The 22,120-nt window shown below is 37.3% G+C and overlaps 2 protein-coding genes across 3 annotated transcripts; both read right to left on the bottom strand.

The window, feature by feature from the left end:
• Positions 1-719: 719 nt before the first annotated feature.
• LOC108607403 lies at positions 720-8,253 on the bottom strand. 2 transcript variants are annotated; one of them, XM_033294634.1, is made up of 5 exons: positions 8,085-8,253; positions 7,433-8,021; positions 4,829-5,058; positions 1,351-4,752; positions 1,163-1,282 (listed from the first exon to the last, which is right to left on the bottom strand). In XM_033294634.1, exons 1-5 carry the CDS (start codon positions 8,149-8,151, stop codon positions 1,257-1,259), a joined length of 4,314 nt encoding a protein of 1,437 aa, XP_033150525.1. In that variant the 5' UTR covers positions 8,152-8,253; the 3' UTR covers positions 1,163-1,256. The 2 variants fall into 2 exon arrangements, with proteins under 2 accessions (XP_033150524.1, XP_033150525.1); XM_033294633.1 differs by having other exon boundaries at positions 720-4,752.
• Positions 8,254-11,452: 3,199 nt separating this feature from the next.
• On the bottom strand, positions 11,453-21,935 carry LOC108607323 (CG33978). The gene is made up of 11 exons (XM_033294644.1): positions 21,648-21,935; positions 21,384-21,584; positions 16,936-21,280; positions 16,632-16,870; positions 13,765-13,894; positions 13,069-13,682; positions 12,504-13,012; positions 12,391-12,441; positions 11,981-12,080; positions 11,841-11,918; positions 11,453-11,773 (listed from the first exon to the last, which is right to left on the bottom strand). The coding sequence occupies exons 1-11, from the start codon at positions 21,933-21,935 to the stop codon at positions 11,738-11,740; spliced, it is 6,591 nt and encodes a 2,196-aa protein (XP_033150535.1). The 3' UTR covers positions 11,453-11,737.
• Positions 21,936-22,120: the final 185 nt, after the last annotated feature.

Genomic DNA, 22,120 nt, shown 5'->3' with positions numbered 1-22,120 from the left:
AATGAAAAGATACATAGGAAACATTATTTGACAAAATATATATGCCGACTAGTGTCAAAAATCAATTGCTTACTTAAATGATATTCAAAATGTTTTCTAATTACAGTGGCGAAGATAATATATAAAGTATTAAGCTTAATTCGGTATGGGTCTCAAAATAACTTAAAACAAAAAATTAAATAAAAGGATTTTAAAAGAATAAATATTTGAGAAAATTTGTAATTTTAAAAATATCAAAAAAATATTAGTGATAATTTTTAAAAGCATCAACGACTCTAATACAGAGTTCTCAGTTCATATTTAAATACATGTTTGCTAACAGTATGTATGTAACATTTTTAGAATTTATGAGCTTTCAGTTTGCAATAAAATTAAAAAGGCTTACTTATCTTGATGTGCAAGGTTTACTTATGGTTAAAATATATTTTTTCTATATGTTCATGAAAAGTAAGCATTTTAAAATGAATGTGAATGTGTTTAAAATACTCATAGATAGTTATCTGAGACATACACATCTGTTAAATATTATTTACAAACAATGTGTTAGGCTTATTGAATTTATATAAACGTGAGTAAATTAACGTGCTGTTAATAATTATTTAGCTTTTGTTTTCTAATCTAAAGCATTGTTGTGTGTTAAGCATACATAATTATATAATTTACACATATGCATTTAAAAATGTGTAATACTAATAATTAATAGATTTTTTTGCATTTGTTTTTGTGTGTGTATGAGTTTTTACATGTATATATCACAAGTTTAAAGAGAATAGAATATGACAAATTTATTACAAGAATTGGCAGAAAGCAGCAGCAGCGGCGCCAGCGTCGGCAATCGATTCTCTTGCGGTTAAAACTTGAATGAATCTTAGTTTTCATTAAGAAATTCATTTTAAGTTTAGCTACATTACAAGAGCATGTACTACATTTTTTTTCAATATTTATGTATTATATTTATTTTGTTGCACAGTTGCCTTCGATTTTGTTCTGGATTTTTGTTTATTACTGTTTAATTAGCAATCTTTGCCATTCATATTACGTTTATTTAGCAATCTATGCCATTGATATTAGTTGCTGTCGTACTGCGACTATGTTGCTGATGCATGCCTAGAACACCGTGCTCATTTAAGCGAAATCGCAAGAATGCTTGCTCAGCGACACTTATACTGTCCGAGGCACTTGAGGTTGAAGCTTCTAATACAGCATCAACGGAGGATCCAATCGCATCGCTCTCAATGGTAGCATTTACTGAGCCTTCATTGTTTTGTACATGCAGTTGATGCTGGTGATGTTGACCCAGTTTATTATTATCGATTATGTTGGTTATTAAATTTGTGCACTCTACATTACCGCCTGTTAGCATATCATCCTCTTCTTCTCCTTCATCGTCGTCATCCTCAGAATTATGATTGTACTGATGCTGATGCCCTTGTTGTTGGAGCGATGTCTCAAAATCGTTGGTCAAATGCCGTTGTCTTTGACGCCCACTTTTTATTCCTTGAGGTTGATAGTAGTGTGAGCGGTCAACCATTGATAGAGTCTGAGCACCATTTATCACTCGCTTGCTGGCCCCAGGCACAGCATTTATTGCACGGCCAGATGTACTAGTATTATTATTTAAGGTAGTTCCTTTTATAATATTATTGAGCGTTCCACTCTTGCGTAAGCCGTTATACTGTCCACTTGCCCGATCATAGGAGTTGAAGCTTGAATACCGTCCACCACCATTTGAAGAGGAACAGGAATTTGTAGAATTGGAGCTGCGACGTTCTGGGTTCTCATAGCTAGCGCGTTCAAGAGTGCCATTATTCTGATGCTTTCGATCGACACGTCCTTTTTTAAGCTTATGAATATCTCTCTCCCGCTCTTGATCTGACGGCCAGCATTCGTTCTCGTTGCTTTGGCAAATGCCAGGCAACTTTTCTTTAAAAACGGGACGCTCAAAATTACTGAATTCATAGCTCGAGTTCTCCTGCAATGGTTCGGAATAACAACTGTCGCTCTGCAATAGCAGCATTTGCTGTTGAGAAGTTCCAGAAGAGCAACCAGACCCAGATCCGGATCCTGAACCCGAACCTGAACCAGAGACTGAAGCTGATGCTGAACCAGAAGCAGAGCTTATTATGTTTTTGGTTATTTTTTGCATTGCGCCACCTGTTACTGTTGCCGTGTGTGCCAAATCGAAGTTTGGATTTTCATAGTGATCTGTTGTAGCATCGGTCATATAATCAGCACTCATGTAGGTTACCGGATCGTGACCACGGATCTGATGCATCTGCATTTGCAAATGGGGATGCTGATGATGGGCACGACGATATCGATCGGCGGTTTTAACACCACTATACTCGGAAATATTCTGATTGACTGCATTTCTTATAGATCCAGTATCGTATGGTCGCTGATACATGGGCTCTTGCAATTGATATTCGGCATCACGTCGTCCACCCGGCGTTGCAGGAGGTGGTGCAGTTGCAGCTAACGGGTTAAGGGCATAGCTATCATCATAAATAAGTTTCCCCGTACGCATAGTGTAAGTGTGGAGATTGGTGTTCGTATTGCAAATAGCTGGATAATCGTTTTCGAATTGTTCTTGGCTGCTGCTTGAAGTGCACGGAAGAAAAAAGTTTGCAACATTGGTGTGTGAATTTTGTTGATGTCCAGCAGTGGTAGACGCAGCACCATTCTTTTCTCGCATTGTATTTGTTGCAGTGGTACCTCCTCCTACCATCCCTAACCCTACTCCTGAAGGTGAAGTTCCGACCATGCGGACACCCCTATTAACACTATTAACGATCCCCTGACCATTTCCTCCCATATTGGTTTTCAAGCCAGTCACCCACGATATCAAGGTAATAATGGCAATCTCAATCAATCGCAGAGAAAACTGATAGCCCCACTGAAGCCAATCAACTTCCACTATGTTGGCCTGACTCATCAGTGGTCGCGTCGAAGAAATACACACAGCACCAAAGATTTGTAGCACAGCTAATAACACAAAAAGTAGAGCTGTTGCAATGGTTATGTGTATGGCATATGAAAGGTTTTGATAGCCGTGTATATAGTTCTGGGATTTGCTTCTGAGTATGCGTTTAAGAATACGATACAAATATAGATAGAGTATGCCCAGGCTAAGACAAATAAATATATAAATAATTTGACAGATCAGTGATAGAACTCGCGGTGGTGGTTGCGGGTTCGCTATACTTGCCGCAGGCAGCATCGTGGACAGCAATTGCTGTTGCTGCTGTTGTCGGCGTAAAAATTGCTGTTGCTGCTGTTGTTGAAAGAATATATGATGATTCTGTAGCGTATAGGACTCTACATAATGCAGCGTAACACAAAGCACAATGTGTACACCACAACCAACAACAACGGTCAGCGGGCGAACTAGCGCAGAATAGCGATTGTTTTTGTGATTTAGCGATTTTAAAAACATATAAAGAATTAGCACTGAGAATGCGACAGTAAGCAAGGTCGCTGGCAAGTTAAACAATAGTTCAGCAATAAATATGGGAAATGTGCCATGTATATTGTATGCATCAAAGCATAAATAAATAATACGCATTACTCCAATCGAGATTAGTATAAGGTGAATATAAACAAAATATGATTGGGCAAACAAATGTGTAAGCTTATTGTACGTGCATAGTTTGTAAAGCGAGTACACAGACAGCATGGTAAAAAGTACCACTGATAGATAGATGTGTATGTTCCACGCCCACGTCCACGTACTATGAACAACTGACGCTGTAGCCGCAGCTTCTTCCCTACCCACACCTACTCCTCCTGCTTTGCCTGTGTTCGTAGGAGTGCTACTAACGCCACTTTGGCGTGTATTCGTTGTAACCGATGAAGTAAAGGAAGTTGCTGACGCTTCACCGATTGCCGCTGCTGCTGCTGCTGGTGTGGTAACTGTATCCTGATTTTCATTTCTCTCATTTAAATTGGCATCTAATTGAGTGGTTGGCGACGGCTTGCTTTTGTTTATATTAGAGCTAAAATCATCATGTTTGGTGTCGCCGTTGCTGCTTCTGCTGTCTTTTTCGAATTTTGGCAATGAATCATCAATCAACACTATTGGCGAAGCTGGTGGCTGATGATAGCTTACAAGTGGACGCTGGGTTACCTGCCTTAGCAGTACAGCGGGAATATCACTATTCTTGCCATTTGAGCCTAAAATTCTTCTAATGTTTGGCAGTACCTCTTGCCTCTTATTTGTATCAGGAGGTAACTTGTGGTTATTCCGTTTTGCACTGTTACTGTTTAACTCTGTTGCCTCTGCTCCTCCATTAGAGGCATCGTTTCGTGATGGAGTATTGAGAGCTTTCTTTCGATCCGCATTAACATTGTCGCCATTTTCTATCATAGTTTTTGGAGAACCGCCTACAGAGCTTAGATAACTGCCGTTGCTGTTACTATTAACATCATTTGGTTGCAACAAGCTGATGGCCTCACTGTTAGTGTTTCCTATTGAACCAGTTGTCAGATCAGGTGGACGAAATGGAATCCTTTCATGCCCAGGCATTAGACTAGGCGGTGGTATAGGTCTCCTATTTATATAAGTACCCGTATTAGCAATAATCCCTTCATTATTTGTTCCGCGCAATGTTGGCTTATCAGCGAATGGATTTTGATACTCCGGCGGCAATGGAGGCGTAAAAAATGATCGCGATGGCGGTGAATATGATGGTATATCGGCCGGATGCATTGAAATAGTAGGCTGTCCGTTAAACTTCTTCAGCAAATTTGGAACTGCAAAACATATATTATCAATTTTAAAATTTATAAATGTCATAAATTGAGTTAAAAAGAATATTTTTTCAGTTACTTGACGGCATCGGTGTCGAACTATATTGCATTGTATGACGATGGCGGTCTCTGTCTTTCTCGTGAGGGCTGCTATGATGTCGATTTGGATTGGGATACGTCGGATTATTGTTGCTCTTCAATATATCAGCATTTGGTGCTGACGTTGGCAAGGCATGATCTCTTTCCAAATCAAGTTCATAATTTCGATGTCGATTTCCAGAACTTTGTTGTTGATGCGCAGTTTGGTATCTAAAATATTAAACAATTTTTGCCACTTTTTATTCACTGAAAAATAAATATTCTATGATAGATCGCTCTTTTAATTAGAGCAATATAATTACAAATTGCTGTGCAGCCAAACAGCAAAAGATCTAAAATTCATATAATAGCTAAATGCTTCACAGGAGCACATTTTTGAGTTTCCACCGGGAAATTTGGAAAACTCCATCTTTGTCTCAATAAAAATGACTTTCACGAACGGCAAGAGATAGAATTCTGAAATTTGAACTAAAAATCTATGAATAACTCGCAAGAACGCCAAGTCATAACAATGTGAAATGTTCACTAAAATCATGTATGTGGAGGCAGATTAATATATATCGATAAATGTAAAAACTATCGAGAATTACAATAGTTAGCACATCTCAAAAGTTATCGAATAGTTTGAAATTTATCGATACGTACAAATATGAGGAAACACGCCATAAAAAGTGAAAAATGTCATAAATATTGATAAAAAGTAACATTTTCTACAAAATTAAGTTAGAGCTAATGACACTTTCACTAAGCAACTTTGGTCTTATAAGATTTGAAATATTTTATGAAATATATACGTGTACGTGTTTTAATTTGTATTTTGGGAATATACATATGTGTGTTTAAATATATTGACGAACGAACGCACCACATTTTGTATTACTTAAAACTGCCTATCAGAGTATTTGTGTACTTCGTATCGTTTCTAAACATTATCTATTAAATAATTTTTAATATAAAAATGTTTAATGGCTTTAAACAATTATTATTTATTAGCTCAAAAGATTTAATGCAATAACTTAAACTTATATAATACGGAAAACAAATGTTATTTTACAGAAGTCCTAAACAGCATGCTGACTTTTTAGTGCAATAGAACTTGGGGTTGTCGGCGTTCACAAGGTGAGCGGAGTAGGAAAGGAAGTCCCCAGTATAGGCATATATACCCCAGAATATAATTTAAGGAGGTAAAGCTGAATTATTCGATTTTAAGTCTTTCGATTGTAAAAATGGTCTTGAGTCTCAAAGTAGGTAAAGCCGACGCAAGGCATTTTCTTATGGTTGATTTCTATTTTATACTTCAAAAGTAGCAAATGAGTCAAACTATTCTTTCCCAGTTGAGCAACTATACATAACAAGAAAGATCTGCAAGACATGCTTGAATCAAAAGTTTTGTCCGTTTGTATGAGTGAAGCGGCCCATCCACAGTAGAGCATGTTGGGGACGACGAAATTTTCATCGTTGGTGGTAATGCTCGTCTCCAAATTTTGTGTTGGCCGAGCCGCTCGAAAGATATAGAAATCATTCTATCTTGTTTGTGTTGGCAAGCAATGTTGGCACTAGTTAGTGGCAAATTAAATTTTAGCTCGACGAGCAAGCTCGGCTTACATGCTCTACTGTGGATGGGCCGCCTTACAAGAGCTCAGAGACTATAACAGTTTGCGGCAATCTAACTTGGTATAAAGGTACTCTTATATCCCAGGAGATACCTTTTAATTCTGTTTTATTTTTATTTCCTCCCCTCCTACGCAAATCGAAAATAAACAAATGATCTTTTGTTTGCTGCTTTTGATTTTTTAAGATTAATTGATTATTTAAGTTTTGAGTGCCATCATTTGAAGGTTAGCATATATTAGCAGCTCATTTTTAGAGCATTATGACATATATTGTACGTTTAAAAATGAATTTCTATATAATACACACTTCAGAGCTAATAAAAAACAGAGATTATTTAAAAAACAAAAAGGAAATTTAAACATTTATAGCGATTTGAAAACTATAAAAAAAAACACGTTGAACTTTTACATACATTTTGACTAGGTCTTAACGCTAGTTGCTTGACTAGCCGGCGCGCACATCTGGACTGAAAGATCAGATACAATAAAGGGGTTCACCGACTTCCCCGTACACCTTATTAAATAATAATAGAAATTTGTCCTGGTCTTAGGAGCACCTACACACCAAATTTTCTTGCTATAGCTGCCAAGAAAAACGACATGGCTGTATCCACTCAGTTTGTCTTGCTGATCAAGAATATATATACTTGATGGGGTCTGCCACGCTATGGTTAAGCTCAACTTCAATTTTTAACTTGTTGGAGCTTTAAAATTGTATTTAAATATAGGTAGGTAGGCCCGATTTCCCAGCAGAAACAGTGTACTGTGACGTGTTAGTTCTTTGTGTATATGAGATTCGGTATGTGTTGTGATGCTAAAGTCAAAGTGTATTCACAACTGGGTTGTCTTACTTTAACTGTGCGTATAATTTGTATAACTTTAGAAAACTACACTTTACTACATTTTAAAAATGCTTTGTCACTTAAATTGAGTTGGGACTCATAATATTTATCAGTTGTGTTTATTCTTACCTTAAAGTAGTGAGAAGGGGTGTAGCGACAGTCGTAAGCCCCAAAATGTAGCTGTTGTCGGGTATACTGCGCTTTGTTGTCGATGTTGTACCATACGCAACTTTTATAAGAACAGCGGCTAAGCTCCGCTCCAAATTGTCCAAATTATCGAGGTAACCGTTTGTCGCAACCGAAGATGTCGAGGATAATGATATTGAGACGTTGTTATTATTATTGTTGTTGCTTCCTGGCAACAATTTGCTTTGGGTACGACTAACAGCAGTATTATTATTGTAAAAAGCTGTGCTTTTTACAGACATCTCATTGATCATATCTGTTGACGATTTCTCAACTAATGACGTTTGCGCGAAGCATATCAGAAAACATGTGGTAAAAAGAGCAAAAAGATGCATATTGCAACGATTTAGAGAACTATTGCAGTTTATATATGCTACAAATCTGTAGTAGCTGCATCCATATCTTCGTGAATCGAAACATTCTCCAATTCTTTTTCTTGTCAGAGAAGAATATCTATGTTCAGGGTTTGACAATTCTTTTAATACTGATTGGAAATCTTTTGTTGTTGTTGTTTTATCACTTGAAACGTCAGCTGTGAAATAAACTTAAACGCATTAAAAATACAAGTCTCTTTTGGTAATCCTTATGTACTTGCCATTGGTAGGAATTGACTCACTGGCTAATCGAATTTTAACCTTAACTCGGCGTTTTATTGTCGACATGGCGAATCCTCTGTTTTTGCAGCGTCGTTTACCCGACTGGCAAGCAAAATTATTTGTCCTCAATGCTTCAAATATTAATTTGACATTTTTACTGTATTAAGTTATCCTATGGACGATAACAAGATATAAACAAGAATATGAAATAAACATTTTGATTTCAATATCTAGTTAGTTTTGAAACAAAGTCATTTTTCAAATTGAAAATAAATTGTGGTAGTAAATTTATAAGCCATTAATGGGATAACATAATTTTACTTATAATATACACAGACCCACCCAAGTAACATGGTATACTATGCACATATATAAATAACACCATGAAATTCGATCGATAATGAGTTTGATAGCAGGTCTTTTTTGAATTTGTACACATGAATACGCAATTATTTATTTTTACCATCTTAAAATAAAATTTACAGAAAAGGTGGGGCAACGTCCTTAGACAAACTTTATGGAATATTAGTGTTTTTAAGATGCGAAACACATACATGCTTACCTGAACATACACACATGCATGCACACACATCTTTACCTCACAATTTATGCAGTTTAATACTTAACATTTTAGCCGAAAGCAACACTTACTACAATATTACACGTTAATGTTATACCGGAAATTTGCGCGACGTATGCATAACTAGAATATTTTCTTTATTTAAAATAACAATTACATGTATGTAACATATACATAAGTATGAGTATGCGAATCAACACTTGTCGAACATTATTTTTCTTAGGTTTTTTTTATATTTTTAAGTATGCATTAAGGTTATGGGAACCACAAGTCTTATCTAACATTTTTTTGGATTCGCTTATGAAATAATAACTTGTATTTCTGTTTTCGTTTACACAAATTTTTCACTGGTACACAAAATGGCGTAGCCATTAGTGATGCACAACATTATAATGATTATCACTGCATGTTTTTTAGTTACAATACTAAGCTATCGAGCAGAACATCGATTTACACTATATACATGGAAACAATAGATACTTGGACCATCGACAGTGAGTGATAGTTTTTTCGTTCCATTGTATATACCATACCGTTCAATAGTACTTTTAGATTTATAAATAAATTAAAGTACTGTATAATTTAAAAGAACTGATTCGATCAATTTCAGATTAATCTGATATAGAAAACAACAAGCAAGTCTTGATGCTAACGGATCACTACGTGGCACTGCAACGAGAACGTTCTGTGACACATTATGTCTTGAGTCCAAAATCTCTCCATCCTTTTTTTCCAATTTCACAGGTTTTAATATGCTTTCAAGTCATGAAAGCCATTCGAAAATCATCGTAGTACAAAACCATCGATAGTGGCGATAGTACTACAGATGGGACTCCACCGCTAATTTGTAGTAGAGCCTTCAAAGTAGTGATGTGAAAAACCATCGATGCATCGAACATCGATGTGTTTTTTGCGATTTTTTCCCGATGTTTTCCGATGTTTTTATTGATATCGATGTTAAGCGATGCATCGATGTTTTGCAAAAAATCGACTGTTGAATTTCACTATTATTTGATTGTTCTTCGTTACTTGTCGCTAATTTCGTCGCCCTGTATTTGCAATGCCAATGTAAGTAAATTTATTAAAATTCGGTTAAAGGCCTTCGGGTTAATGACCTTTTTGAAGTTTGCTTTGATTGTTACTACAAAAGAATTAATTTCAGAGTAACAGCAAAGACAAGCTTTTGCTGGAAGTATTTCAGCAAAATTGATACAAATGCAAATACCCAACAAAACATCGATGTAGTTGCTAAAGAAACACCCGAAGAAGCACCATCGTGTAGCAGCATGGTGTCACGACAACCTTCAATATTTCAAAGCTTTCAAAATCTAACGGATTTCGGACCAGACGGCCAAAGAACCAAAAAAAATTAATGAAGCTATCATATATGTGATAGCAAAAGATGTGCAGCCATTTTCAGTGGTTGATATTTATGTTATGTTATGTTAGTTATGTTGATACACAAATATGGTTTGAAAATAATACTAATTTTATTTTAAAATAAAAAGTAAACTTTTGCAAAACCAAATTAAAAAAAAACTAAGTTTATTAAACTAACAAACAAAAATTTAAAAAAAAAAACGGTAGGGTTTTAAAACATGTGACATACATCGATGCATCGAAGTTTTGGTCCGATGCATCAACCCAACATCGATGTTTAATTTTTAAATTTCGATGCTCATCGACATCGATGTTTCTACTAAAATTTACATCACTACTTCAAAGGTGTGCAACATCGATATCGATAAATTCAAATAAAAATGTTTAGTTTACAAAAATTTATAAATTTTTTACAGATGTATAAACTTAAAAAAGAATAATAATAAACATTTTCATCTAATGTATATCTGAAATGTATCTGAAATACTATGCTTTAGTTAATGTAGAAAATTACGGGGGTGATATATATGTAGATATTTTATAAATATATGTATATAAATACATTTTAATATTATAATTGTTTTAATTTATGATTTTTAATTAAACAAAATCTGTAAGTTAAATCTACAAAAAATTGAAAGAACAAAAGTTGAAACATATGGTAAACTCATTGTACATGTGAAAATAATACAATTGAATTATCTTTGAAAACATTACTAAAATAAGAAATACATTTAAGAAAAATTTATGTATGAATGGTCGCAATTGCCAATCTCCGCGTTTACTCGGACTGCATATGGAAAAATAAAATCTGTGCAAATTCTGTGTCATCTACGGTTTTCTTATAGAGATTTCAAAATCTACTTGAGGCAAATAGACAATAGCGCGCCAGGCGCACAGCACACACAAGCGGTCTAACTGCATAGCATTTTAAATCAAACCATTATGCGTAATAAATTTGTATTGCTTTTTCAAATCAAGTGTCTCTTCTTTATTTAATTCTTGGTAACGCTTAATAATTTCAGTGTTCGCAGCTCCTCAAAGTTGGATAGCATATGTCACACTTGTTGCGTCGATGCCATTGGCTAGTGAAGGCTTAGTAAAGCAAAACGATTCTCTCAGGTATTAAAACAAGTTGCGGCAATTTGTATTAAAATTGTACATAAAATGGTATTTGGTTTACAAGAAAAACAAAAGTTGTACAATAATAAGTTATTAGTACTAAAAGATATTAAATTAAATTATATGCTGTGTATACGACGATTTTTTTTAGGCTATTGACACACTATCTTACAAGCGAAAAAATTTATTGGCACATTTATATTATTACTATAAATACACATACATACATAAATAATGTCAATAATATATAACTTTTTAAATATAATAAATATATTGAGACTATATTGAACTTTATTTGACGCTGAAATATAGTTTAGCTTCCCCGGTATATTTGATATACTGATATTGAAATTCGTATAACAATGGTTTTATTCAACACTGTCATAATTAAAATAAAAGCGATATCGAGAAAATTGCAATTAAAGTTTAATCTAATGCAAATTTCCCTATACAAAGGTCGATATATTATTATCTATCCTCTTTTACACAATAAGTGTCATTTAGGTATTATTTTCGCATCAGGAAATTAAATTTTCTGCATATTCAGTAAACGTTTCATATGTAGAATAGTTAAATGGACTCGAAGCCAGATTGATCACTCTCAAACTGAAATAAGTAAATAACAAATATTATTAATCTTTCAATTGTATTTTGGTTGATCCAAAATACTTGCTTTATCTGTTTTATATAGATGGGTGTGCGGCAGCAAAAATGTTGAACCCAAATCACGTTCCGTCATTGTGTTAGCTTCCTAAGGCGCAGATTAAATTGTTATATGTATATGTCTGATTGTTTCTTACTTTTAGCATTTACCTCATTTGTGTTGCTCTGCGCTTGCATATCAAAACATAACTGCATTGACTTAGTTACTGCTTGGACTGTAGTCTCATCGAAGGAGCGGGCATCAGCCGAACTAATTTAATTGAAAAGAGGTAACCCTTGGTTAATAAATACCTCGCTTAGCGAAAATGTTGAAAATTTTTTACCAAACCACTTTTGGCTGACAACCATTCAAAATTAAAAGTAAAGACATTGCGCAGTGTGGCCGTGATTCTACACATAAAGTTGTAGAATTGTTGGTGAACACAATGCGACCAAAGACTATAGAAAAAATTAGACGCCCATAGAAACTAAATCTGGTTTATGATGTTTATGATGTTTTCGGTTTACAAACTTTCCGAAGCTACATTACCTCATAACATATTTTCATAATGGGTACTTACACGGCATTGGCACGAATATTACTTATCCAGGAGCTCATCCTCTGAATGTCTCTGAGTAGCATTTTATTATGAATACATTTAAGCTTTTCCCAAAATAAATCATTTCAACTTACTTGCTTGAATGTAAAATATCGCCAATGTTTTCTCGAGGCATGCACTGGTTCTTTGTTGATTCTGATTCATATGCAACTGGGATTAACTTGAGAGCTGTAGATGCAGTGGACTCATTTCTTACATGGTCGTTTACCATGGTAGAGACTTCAAAGCCGGCTGAAACTAAAGCTCCCATTGTTGTAACATTATTGTCATTAATATTTGGTTGATCGGAATTTGTTCTTATCGTCGTCTGAGGCTTTTCAATTTTTTCTGCTGTTAATTGATGGTGATGCGGTAAGACTGGCGGATGATAATATTTCGCTCTTGGAATCATTACCGTTAATGAGCGGTCTGTTTGATGAGTTGTCTGGGTCATAGGCTCCGGTTTTAATTGTAACCGTAATTGAGATGGTAACTTTGATTGGGATTGTTCTAGGCTTGTCTTGCTAACTTCTTGCTCGAGTTCATTTTGTTTATTTTTTTCCTTGTGCTTATCTGACTTTTCCGTTGTATTGCCGAATGGTTCCTAATAGAATATTATTTTTACACTTTTTGGGCAAGTCCTATGCAGAATGCACTTACCTTGAATATATATGTTTCCGAATTCTGACAAGATGATTCGCTTTGTGAATCGTCTAGGATGTCATGCTTTGCTTGCTTTTGAATAGTACAACCATGTACAAAGGCGGAGGAGATACGCGATTTGTTACTGATTTTTGACATCATACCGGGTTTCTGGTAGTTATTGCTGCATGTTGATATAAAAACGGGGTTGGGCGTAAGTCCGAAATGTGCGTTCTTTCGCCTCATGTTGATGAGCATCATGCTAACTATCAGGAATATGAATACGGTTCCAATCAAAATCAGGCATATCAATAGAATCTTCAAATTTAATTGGCACGTCACTCCCGCATACCAAGCGAAGCATTCACAGACAGATATTTCGTGAGGATTCTTACGTTCATTTACAGTTCGACCTTTAGTTGAAGTATCTCTGGAAGATACACAGTGCCCATGATAGTTACACTTATCGCAACCAATTATATGGCTGGCACATTGACGACCGGGGTAGATTGGGTTTTCCGATATGTCAGCATATCCATCTGGACAAATGCAAGTGTAGCTGCCCACTAAATTAAAGCATTGTGCACTGGAGGCACAGTCGTTGAATATTCCATTGTTACATTCATCGAAATCTATACACACACACACACACACATATATATACATATATATATATATTTCAAAGTATCATTTATAAAATGCTTTATTAATTACCTTTTATTACAAAATTATTGACAAGGTCCCCAGATGTATAAAGCTCGGTGCCGCCAATACTGTAGTTACTCTGTCGTAGCAGCTTTCTTAAAACAGTCTCCAAACGTTTCTCGTCACTGTTCTCAAATAACTAGTAAAAAATAAAAATCGAAAAGTATGATGGTATAAAATCCTCTCAAAGCAAGTTAGGTATATGAAATAACAACGCATTAAAGCTTAGCAGCAATCTTTTCACACACTTTCACTAGAGCATCGCAGTAAACTCACAAACACATGCACAGAAAATAGCTAACGAGTCACAGCACTTTTACGTCTTATAAGACCATGCGTTCATTTCCATTTATCGGGTCTAATAACTATAGAGTTATAGTATAAAATTTAAATTTAAGAGATTTGAAACTTAATTAACCCTTAATTTGAAAATTTGTTCTTTATTGACAGACGCACCAATCTAATAACCATACACAGACCGCTAGTCAACATGACATATTAAAAATAGCCAAAAACGAAATGCCTTTTTATTACAACATATGTACATCAGAGAACGGCAAGAGTGCACACACCCTTAAAAACACAACGCATACACCATGGTAGTACTGCCACACACAAGCGAAATTGTGGTTGAGACCAAAATGCAATTACTTGTGCGTATAAAAAATGATTTCAGCAGCATATTGTGCGCAGGCAATTCTTTCCCGAAGCACAACTCAAGAAAAAGGTCAAAATATTTATGAGTGCTTCTGTTTTGCTACCTGCTGTCGCGTCGGCGTCGCTGCCAATGCATAAAGAGCGAGACAGCAAGCGATATTGTTTCTCGCTTATGCTTATATGCTAGCCGATCGACCTCGCTAACATTTCCTTTGCGCTTGTTTCGTTGTAGCTAAAAACACAACGGACCTTTTCTCGGATCTCTCTGGGTATTTTGTGCGCTGTTTATGCATCGGGAAAATGTCCATCGACCATCAGCTCGGTCATGGAAGAAGCATTAAAAGAGGTGCTAAGGTGGGCCAAAAGAGCTGGCCTTGACATCAATGCAGACAAATCTGAACTGGTTCTTTTCACAAAGAAGTATAAAGTTCCCAGATGGATTCCGCCAAAAATAAAAGATATACAACTAATACCGTGCAAACAGGTAAAATACCTAGGAGTAATATTGGACTCGAAACTTACATGGAGGTCTAATGTGGAGGACAGGGTGGAAAAGGCTACTGTGGCGCTATACACATCGCAAAGGATGTTAGGTAGCACATGGGGTCTATCACCCCGACTTACGCACTGGATCTACATCTCAGTAGTGAGGCCGATTCTGCTCCACGGAATACTTGTCTGGTGGGTAGCCACCCAAAAATCAACATACCTCAAAACAATGGAGAAAGTACAGCGGCAAGCGTTAGTCTGCATAACGGGGGCGCTGAGAACAACTCCAACGAAAGCGCTAGAAACAACCCTGGGTGTCCTCCCTCTCGACATCCAAGCCCGCCTAACAGCAAAAAAGGCAGTGCAACGCCTAAGTGCGACGGGTAACATAAGAATACAACCCTTCGGGCACAGCTCAATCGGTAATGGTTCGGAAAGACTAACTGACTATATAACTCCCAGGGACAACTTCAAAAGTATCCCTACTATGCTGGGACCTAACGACTGGTGTTATGGTCTCAACCAACACGCGACCAACGTGTTTACGGACGGCTCCAATATGGTTTCGGGTGTCGGAGCAGGAGTCTACTGCGCGAGACCAGAACTAAGGCTCTCGCACAAACACTACCTGATTACTGTGGTATTTTTCAGGCGGAAATATTCGCTATAAGGAAAGCCGCAGAAGCGATCCAACAGCAGCTAAGGTCAACACGAGGTTTAATAAACTTCTTTGTAGACAGCCAAGCTGCTATCAAATCACTCCAAGCAGCACACATTTCATCCCGAAATGTCATGGCTTGTAAGGATGCGATAGACAAGCTAAATGTATCAAAGAAAGTGTGTATCTACTGGATTCCTAGCCATCAAGGCATAGAAGGCAACGAGACGGTAGATGCTCTTGCCAAAAGCGGAACAAGACAACGAAATACGGAGAACCAAATAAGACCTCCACTAAGATCTATATATAGCGATATGGAGAGTAAAGCAACAACCGAAACAGAACTAAGGTGGAACAGCACAACTAACTGTAAGACGGCAAGAATAATGTGCTACTCTGGGAATGATAAATTCACCAGATTCCTAATACAACTTCAACGAAAAGAGTGTAGGCTTCTGATGGGGATACTAACGGGACATTGTCTATCAGGCGTCCCATGCGAAAAAACTGGGCCTGTTAGAAGAAGACAGCTGCAGGAAATGTAACGAGCCAGGAATCAGGGAGACCCTAGAGCACCTGTTGTGCAAGTGTCCGGCACTTGCGAGAACGCGCACAAAATACCTAAACAAACACGAGATCCCCAACTTGAAAGCAGCAGCGAGGATAAGTCCCTGCTCACTGCTCAAGTTCGCAAAAAACGTCGACATTTTAAACGAGCTAAGCAACACCTAAACGCTCCATGACAGACTCCGGCGACACTAAGGACCAAAATTGGTCTATGTGAGGTCACTATATGGTGGCCTACCGGTCTAACCTAACCTAACCTATGCATCGCACAAGAAATTTTTTGTTGTGTCCGTGTGCGTATATTTTCCCGAGTTGTCATTGTCTCGCACTTGTTTTTTGTGTGTGCCATAAATACACATACATTGTGCTTAAAAAGTGCCACAATTGCCGTTCTCTGATGTACATACATATGTGAACTCGATAACTTTTACTATACGTAAATGTGTGTATCTGTTTCGAATTTTCTCTTCATTTATAAGTGCATTGAATTTTAACTTTATCAAACCTGCAACAATACGCTGCCTAATATTTGACCAGCTCGGCCTGCTTCTACGCTTTTCAGTTGAACTCCATAATAGACATCCCGAAAATCAGACTGCATAACCATACGATCTGTGGCGTCCAGAATAATAGATGTAAGCTGACGATATTGACTCGATGTTTTAATCGTGAACTCTTTTTTAAATTTGAGTAAAAAGTTTCCAACTCTGATAACAGCCATTTGCAGTTCGTAGGTAAACGTAGCTGCAATATACATAGATTGTTAAAAATTTTATTTAATCTGTTCTTTACTCTGTATGGTTACTTACGCTTGCAAGGACGGTCGGGAAACATGCGCGCAAAGCCCAATCGGCATTCACAGCGACTGATTTGACCATCAATAACTGTGCATACCTCATTTTTGTGAGACTTGCAGGCTGGTAGGCAATCATTTGTATACTTTGGCATTGATTTTACCTGCACATTTTCAGACGGTTTGGACTCACCATCGAAGTTTGAGGGCGTAGAAAAAATAATACCTCCTAGTAGTACGCTTTTTAAGTCAATGGGCGGTATTAACTCCTCGTCCCTTGTAGGCAATTCAAACGGTATATTCGTCTCATAATCGAAAGGTAATTCAGGCTGATAAAAATTAGACTCCTTATGATTTTCCTCCGTCCTCTGTCCCAGACTCTGACTGTAGACATGTGTGGTTTGCACTACAATGCTAGAATAGTTTCTGTCATTTGATGCGCTAGCAATGCCAACGGCACCATTGCTAGCACTTGTAACTAAAGTTGAAGCTGTCGTTGTTGATAATTGATGAAGGAATGATGCTTGGGATAGTGGAAGATGGTTTTTAGAGCCTGACATATATATGCTACCATTAATCGCAGAATTTAATGGACTCGTTGAATTCGACACGAACTGCACTGAATTCGAATTAAGCGTTGTATAAATAGTTGATTTGAGTTTCAGAGGATTGCTTATTGATGCGATATTTTTTGACTGAGTTGTAGGGATCGCCTGCCCACCATAAAGGTGTGAAGGTAATGTCTGAACTTTAGTGGTCACCAATATAATATCTGGAGTCGATTTATAATGACCGTCTGTTTGGGTTATTGTAGTCCAACTGGGATTATCTTTTAACCATTTAATTTTTTGCTCAGTTATTATTTCAGAAGATTCAAGTGAATGACTTTCGCTTAAGGACATAGATGGAGGAGGATAGATGTTTGAGTCAATTGTAGTAATCGTACTTCCAATCCAGATAGAATTTGTGATTAAAATATATGGCTTAGTTGCTATCTTATTTATCGTGTCGTATGTGTTCTTGGTCGTCCCATCTATTTGAGAAGAGCTTATCGTGAGAGCTATTGTGGTTTCTTTAATAATTGAGGACTGCAATGCTTGGTTAGTCTTCATACTGTTCACTCTATGATTGAAGCTTACGGAATGTGGCTGTCCATATCGCTCCCCATCTTCGGCTGTTGGTAAACGCACTTGCAGGCTAACAGTGGCCGGATTGGGTCTGGGATTGAAATGAGAATTATGGCTCAAACTTTCCGCTTTCGACGTCGATAACATTAACGTGACTGGAGCCGGTGGTGGCATTAAACCAATTAAATTTGTTGGTATTATTTCACTGTAAACTGTGACATGGGAGCTTACTGGGATAGGTGGTGGCAATAAAAAATTGGCAAATTTTTGTGTTGATTCTTGATATATAGATTGAGGTCTTGTAGGAATTCCCATTTGTTCTTCTTCGAGATTAAATCGTTCTCCAATATTGGGAAATATGCTCTTCTGGTTATTGCTCTTTAAAGAATATGATTTCTTTATTGTCTTCCTCAAGGGTTCACGTATTTGCTTGACAAACATGTGGTCATTGTTTTTGTCTATCGATTGCCCTAAAGATGGCCGTAAGCTAGACTTGCTAGATGTTAAATGGGTGGTATTTTCTATTATAGTTCCCAAGTTAATAATGGATCCCGGTTGTTCGCGTTTCATTTCCAAGGATCTGCTACTATTGCTACTATTAATCGCAACTTTAGATAGAATGTTTGTATAATCTGCATTTTGATCATCATCAAAACTATTGAGTGTAGCAGCATCTGGGCCTTTTACATCTTTTGTTTTCGCTGTCACCAGATCGGGCTTAAACCAATTTACTTTATTATGGCGTACATCATTTGCTGGACTTTGGGTCAGTGGCTTGAGATGCGCTTTAATTTGCGTATTGACAGAAAACTGGTGAGCTAATGAATTCATATTTCCAAGTGGTGCTGAGTGCTGTACAACAGCTATTTGGCTATTGTGCGGATTCAAACGAACATCCACATGTGTCTTATCATGTGGTATTTTAATAAGAGGCATAGGAGCTGGTGACATGTGGCCGCGTATTGCTGCAGCCAGTAGTGGGTAGACATCAATATCCGTACCACTATCATTGTCACTACCATTTTGCCTATCGTTATCATTGTCGTTTTCTCTTTTGAAGGTTAATGGTGGGACATTCATGTTAACGTTGTGGTTCAAAACATTTGTCTTAAGATTTATATGATGGTGTGTAGAGTATGTTGACGAATCGGGAAACTGTAAATGCATCTGCAGCTGACTGTATGCACTCTGTGTGGGTGTAACTACACTGTTTTGAATATCATTGGCTTTCAGATAATCGTACATTGTCATTGGAGGCACTTTAATACTAAATATTGGCGGAATCTGCTTAATTTCAAGAATCTCGTTGTCACTTAATTCGGAATTTAAATTTAATATCTGCTGTGAGCCACGGATCGGGTCCTTGAGTACAGCTTTATTTTTTACCGTTGGTAATGTAATCAGAGGCTGATGCACAATCGTATTCGCAGGATGTAAGGCATAATTTAGGGAGAAACTAGCTTCTGGTAGTAATGGCGGCCGAAGAACAATATTAAAGTCATCGATTGTCACTTTTTTGGCGCTCGGAGTGAGGGAATTGAGATTGGCATGATGTTGGGTTTGAAAATGAGAATGAAAATGCTTAAATGGTGGCCGATCAAGCAAAGGTCCTGCCGAAACTGGTATGAGCCGCGGTGGAGTGAGTGAAAGCGGTATATTAGATGATAGCCAAGTCTTCTGCAGTGGTTGAGCACTGAAGTTATAATTGTGTAAGTTTGGCTTAATACTGGTGTTAATTATATTCAGTATAGGTCGAGCATGCTGCGCATCTATACCATTAGGTCGACCAATGACTACATCTGCATTTGCGCTTATAATCTCGCCAGGACGAATGGCAATCCCATTATTGATGAGTGCAGCAGGATGATAGCTTGTTACTACAGACAACTGGTCACGATCATAGCCATGTTCATTGCTATAGCTATGGCTCCGGCTGGGGTTTCCGACCGAATGGATGAGAGAATCCTTATCTTCCAACATGTTTGGGTAGATAAGTTCAGGTGGACCAATATGCAAACTATGCGGCGCTAGACCGCCTATTCTTGTTTCGTGACGCAATGCGGAGTGCAAAGTTTCCTTATCGGTAGACTGCTTTATATGATTATTATTCGTAAGTCGCTTATGACTATCGGCAGCAATAAGGGGTATGTAAATTGGATTTGCGGTGGATACATTGTAAATTGTTGTAGACTGATTATTTGTATGCAACATATTGTGTATATTCTGAATAGTTGGCAGCCGAGTAAAAGAAGCTTGAATTATTTCTGAGGTCGCCGATGACTGACGCTTACTATATCTAATTTGTTTGTGAAGCAGATCAGCCATAACGTTGAATACAGGTCGCAAACGCTCTAAACTAATTGAGCCAATTAGTTGATTAACGGGGGATAATTCTGCCTCTGCGGGTTTTACTAATTCATTTTTATTTTCCGATTCAGCTGTATTGAGGTCTTCACTTGTGCCCGTTTTTGATTCTTCTATTGCAATGGTTTGCTTTGTAACAGAGCTTGGCCTAATATCCGCCATCAGCATGGAGTCACTATTAGTCTCGGCTAATAACTGACTAGCAGTTGTTTGGGATTCATTTTCCGAAAGCATATTTATAGCAGTTACTTGCAAAGTTTCACCACCCACTAAAGTGGCCAGCGTGATCAATATCTTGCCTTTCTTTTGCATCAGCTCAGTGCGAAATAATGATATAAGCTCGGGCTTCAACAGCGAACTTGGCACAATGTTGGTTACAACATTTTCAATGACTTGTGTCTTGTAATTTCCAGAGTCTTGTTCCGACGTCTCATAAGAATGCTTATGTTTTGTTAGCGGCTCTGAGGTCATTGGCAATGTAACTGTCGTAAAAAATGTTTTTGTGGTGAATATGTGAACATTCTGTTCAGGGATTGCAGTCCTTGTTGCCTTTGGAACATTAGCATTGAAACTGTTGCCACCTCCGGATGGTATGGACTCCGTGACAATAATTTGGGTTAGAATTTTCTCGGTTATAGCATGTGCTGAAATATCCATTTCTTGTGTTCTTCTCAAGGTCAGCCGACTGTAGTATGTATTTGTCTTCAATGTCGGTGTAGCTGCCTCGGAGGGTTGCAAGAAAGATATATAATCCTCTGGACCAGTGACAGTGTTTTTAACAGTGTATTGAGAACTTGTCATCAATTCGTCACTCAGTGTATTATAATAATAATAGGTAGTTGGAAAAATACCCTCAATCATTTCAGGTGTCTGTATGAAGATAAAACGATTTTTTTATAATTATAACACGTGATATCGTAAGGGCTTAACAGTGTTTGTCAGTGTAAAAAGCTGATATATGGCTAATACTTACACTGGAAAGTGTTACACCTAGTGGTAATTCGGTGCTACCTCGGAAATAATTTCGGTCTTCTGTATGTCGATTTGATATGACCTTTTCCTTACTGGTGACGGTAATTGTGCCATTTTCGACGAATGTGGTGCGATATGTATAGGTTGTAAGACAGGTTTTCGTTATGAATTGATTGTCATTGCTTGGAATGGCGTAATTATCCTGATAAAAGATTCGAGTATTTACGTCTCCGCAAAGATCTTACGCAAACATTTGTTAACTCACCTTGATTTTTGGGCTTGGCACCGCCAAGACCATATGGTTTTTTAAAGTGCTTGGTGCCAAGGTCACAGGCTTCTGGATATCAGGGTCCGCATATTGGTCTATATTTTTAATGTGAGTAGAAGTAATACCCAATAACTTATCGTTGAGTTTTAGTTTATCGCTGGCAATAATAAGTTCAACACCATTGGACATCACATGCGTGGCCAAGTTATATCTAGCCTCATCGTAATTCTTATTTTCCGAAAATGGCAAGTTCATCACACGGCCGGATTCGACTAGCAAACGCATTTTGGATATCCAGGGGCGGTATCTGGTGTCTGTGGGCCCACATTTTAAATGTGTTCTGAATTGTTTATTGTATCGCTTAAAGTAGCCTACATCAATTATAGTATGTATGGAAGAGATAAGAGTTCATCAGGCTCACACCCGATAAAATAGGTAGTCTCTTAACGGTCACTTGCGAAGAATATGTA

Source organism: Drosophila busckii, chromosome 4, assembly GCF_011750605.1.
Source record: "Drosophila busckii strain San Diego stock center, stock number 13000-0081.31 chromosome 4, ASM1175060v1, whole genome shotgun sequence".
NCBI classification, from domain to species: domain Eukaryota; kingdom Metazoa; phylum Arthropoda; class Insecta; order Diptera; family Drosophilidae; genus Drosophila; species Drosophila busckii.
Note: the sequence above shows the minus strand (reverse complement) of the source record. Positions and strands in the feature narration are given on the sequence as shown.

Excerpts from the sequence above, each read along its gene's own strand:
- LOC108607323 (XM_033294644.1), bottom strand. The coding sequence starts at position 21,935 with ATGCGTTTGCTAGTCGAATCCGGCCGTGTGATGAACTTGCCATTTTCG. Across the intron at positions 21,585-21,647 it reads TGCCAAGCCCAAAAATCAAG|GATAATTACGCCATTCCAAG; the intron begins GTGAGTTAACAA and ends ATCTTTTATCAG. Across the intron at positions 21,281-21,383 it reads TAGGTGTAACACTTTCCAGT|ACACCTGAAATGATTGAGGG; the intron begins GTAAGTATTAGC and ends ATCTTCATACAG.
- LOC108607403 (XM_033294633.1), bottom strand. The coding sequence starts at position 8,151 with ATGTCGACAATAAAACGCCGAGTTAAGGTTAAAATTCGATTAGCCAGT. Across the intron at positions 8,022-8,084 it reads TGAGTCAATTCCTACCAATG|CTGACGTTTCAAGTGATAAA; the intron begins GCAAGTACATAA and ends TTTATTTCACAG. Across the intron at positions 4,753-4,828 it reads TTCGACACCGATGCCGTCAA|TTCCAAATTTGCTGAAGAAG; the intron begins GTAACTGAAAAA and ends TATGTTTTGCAG.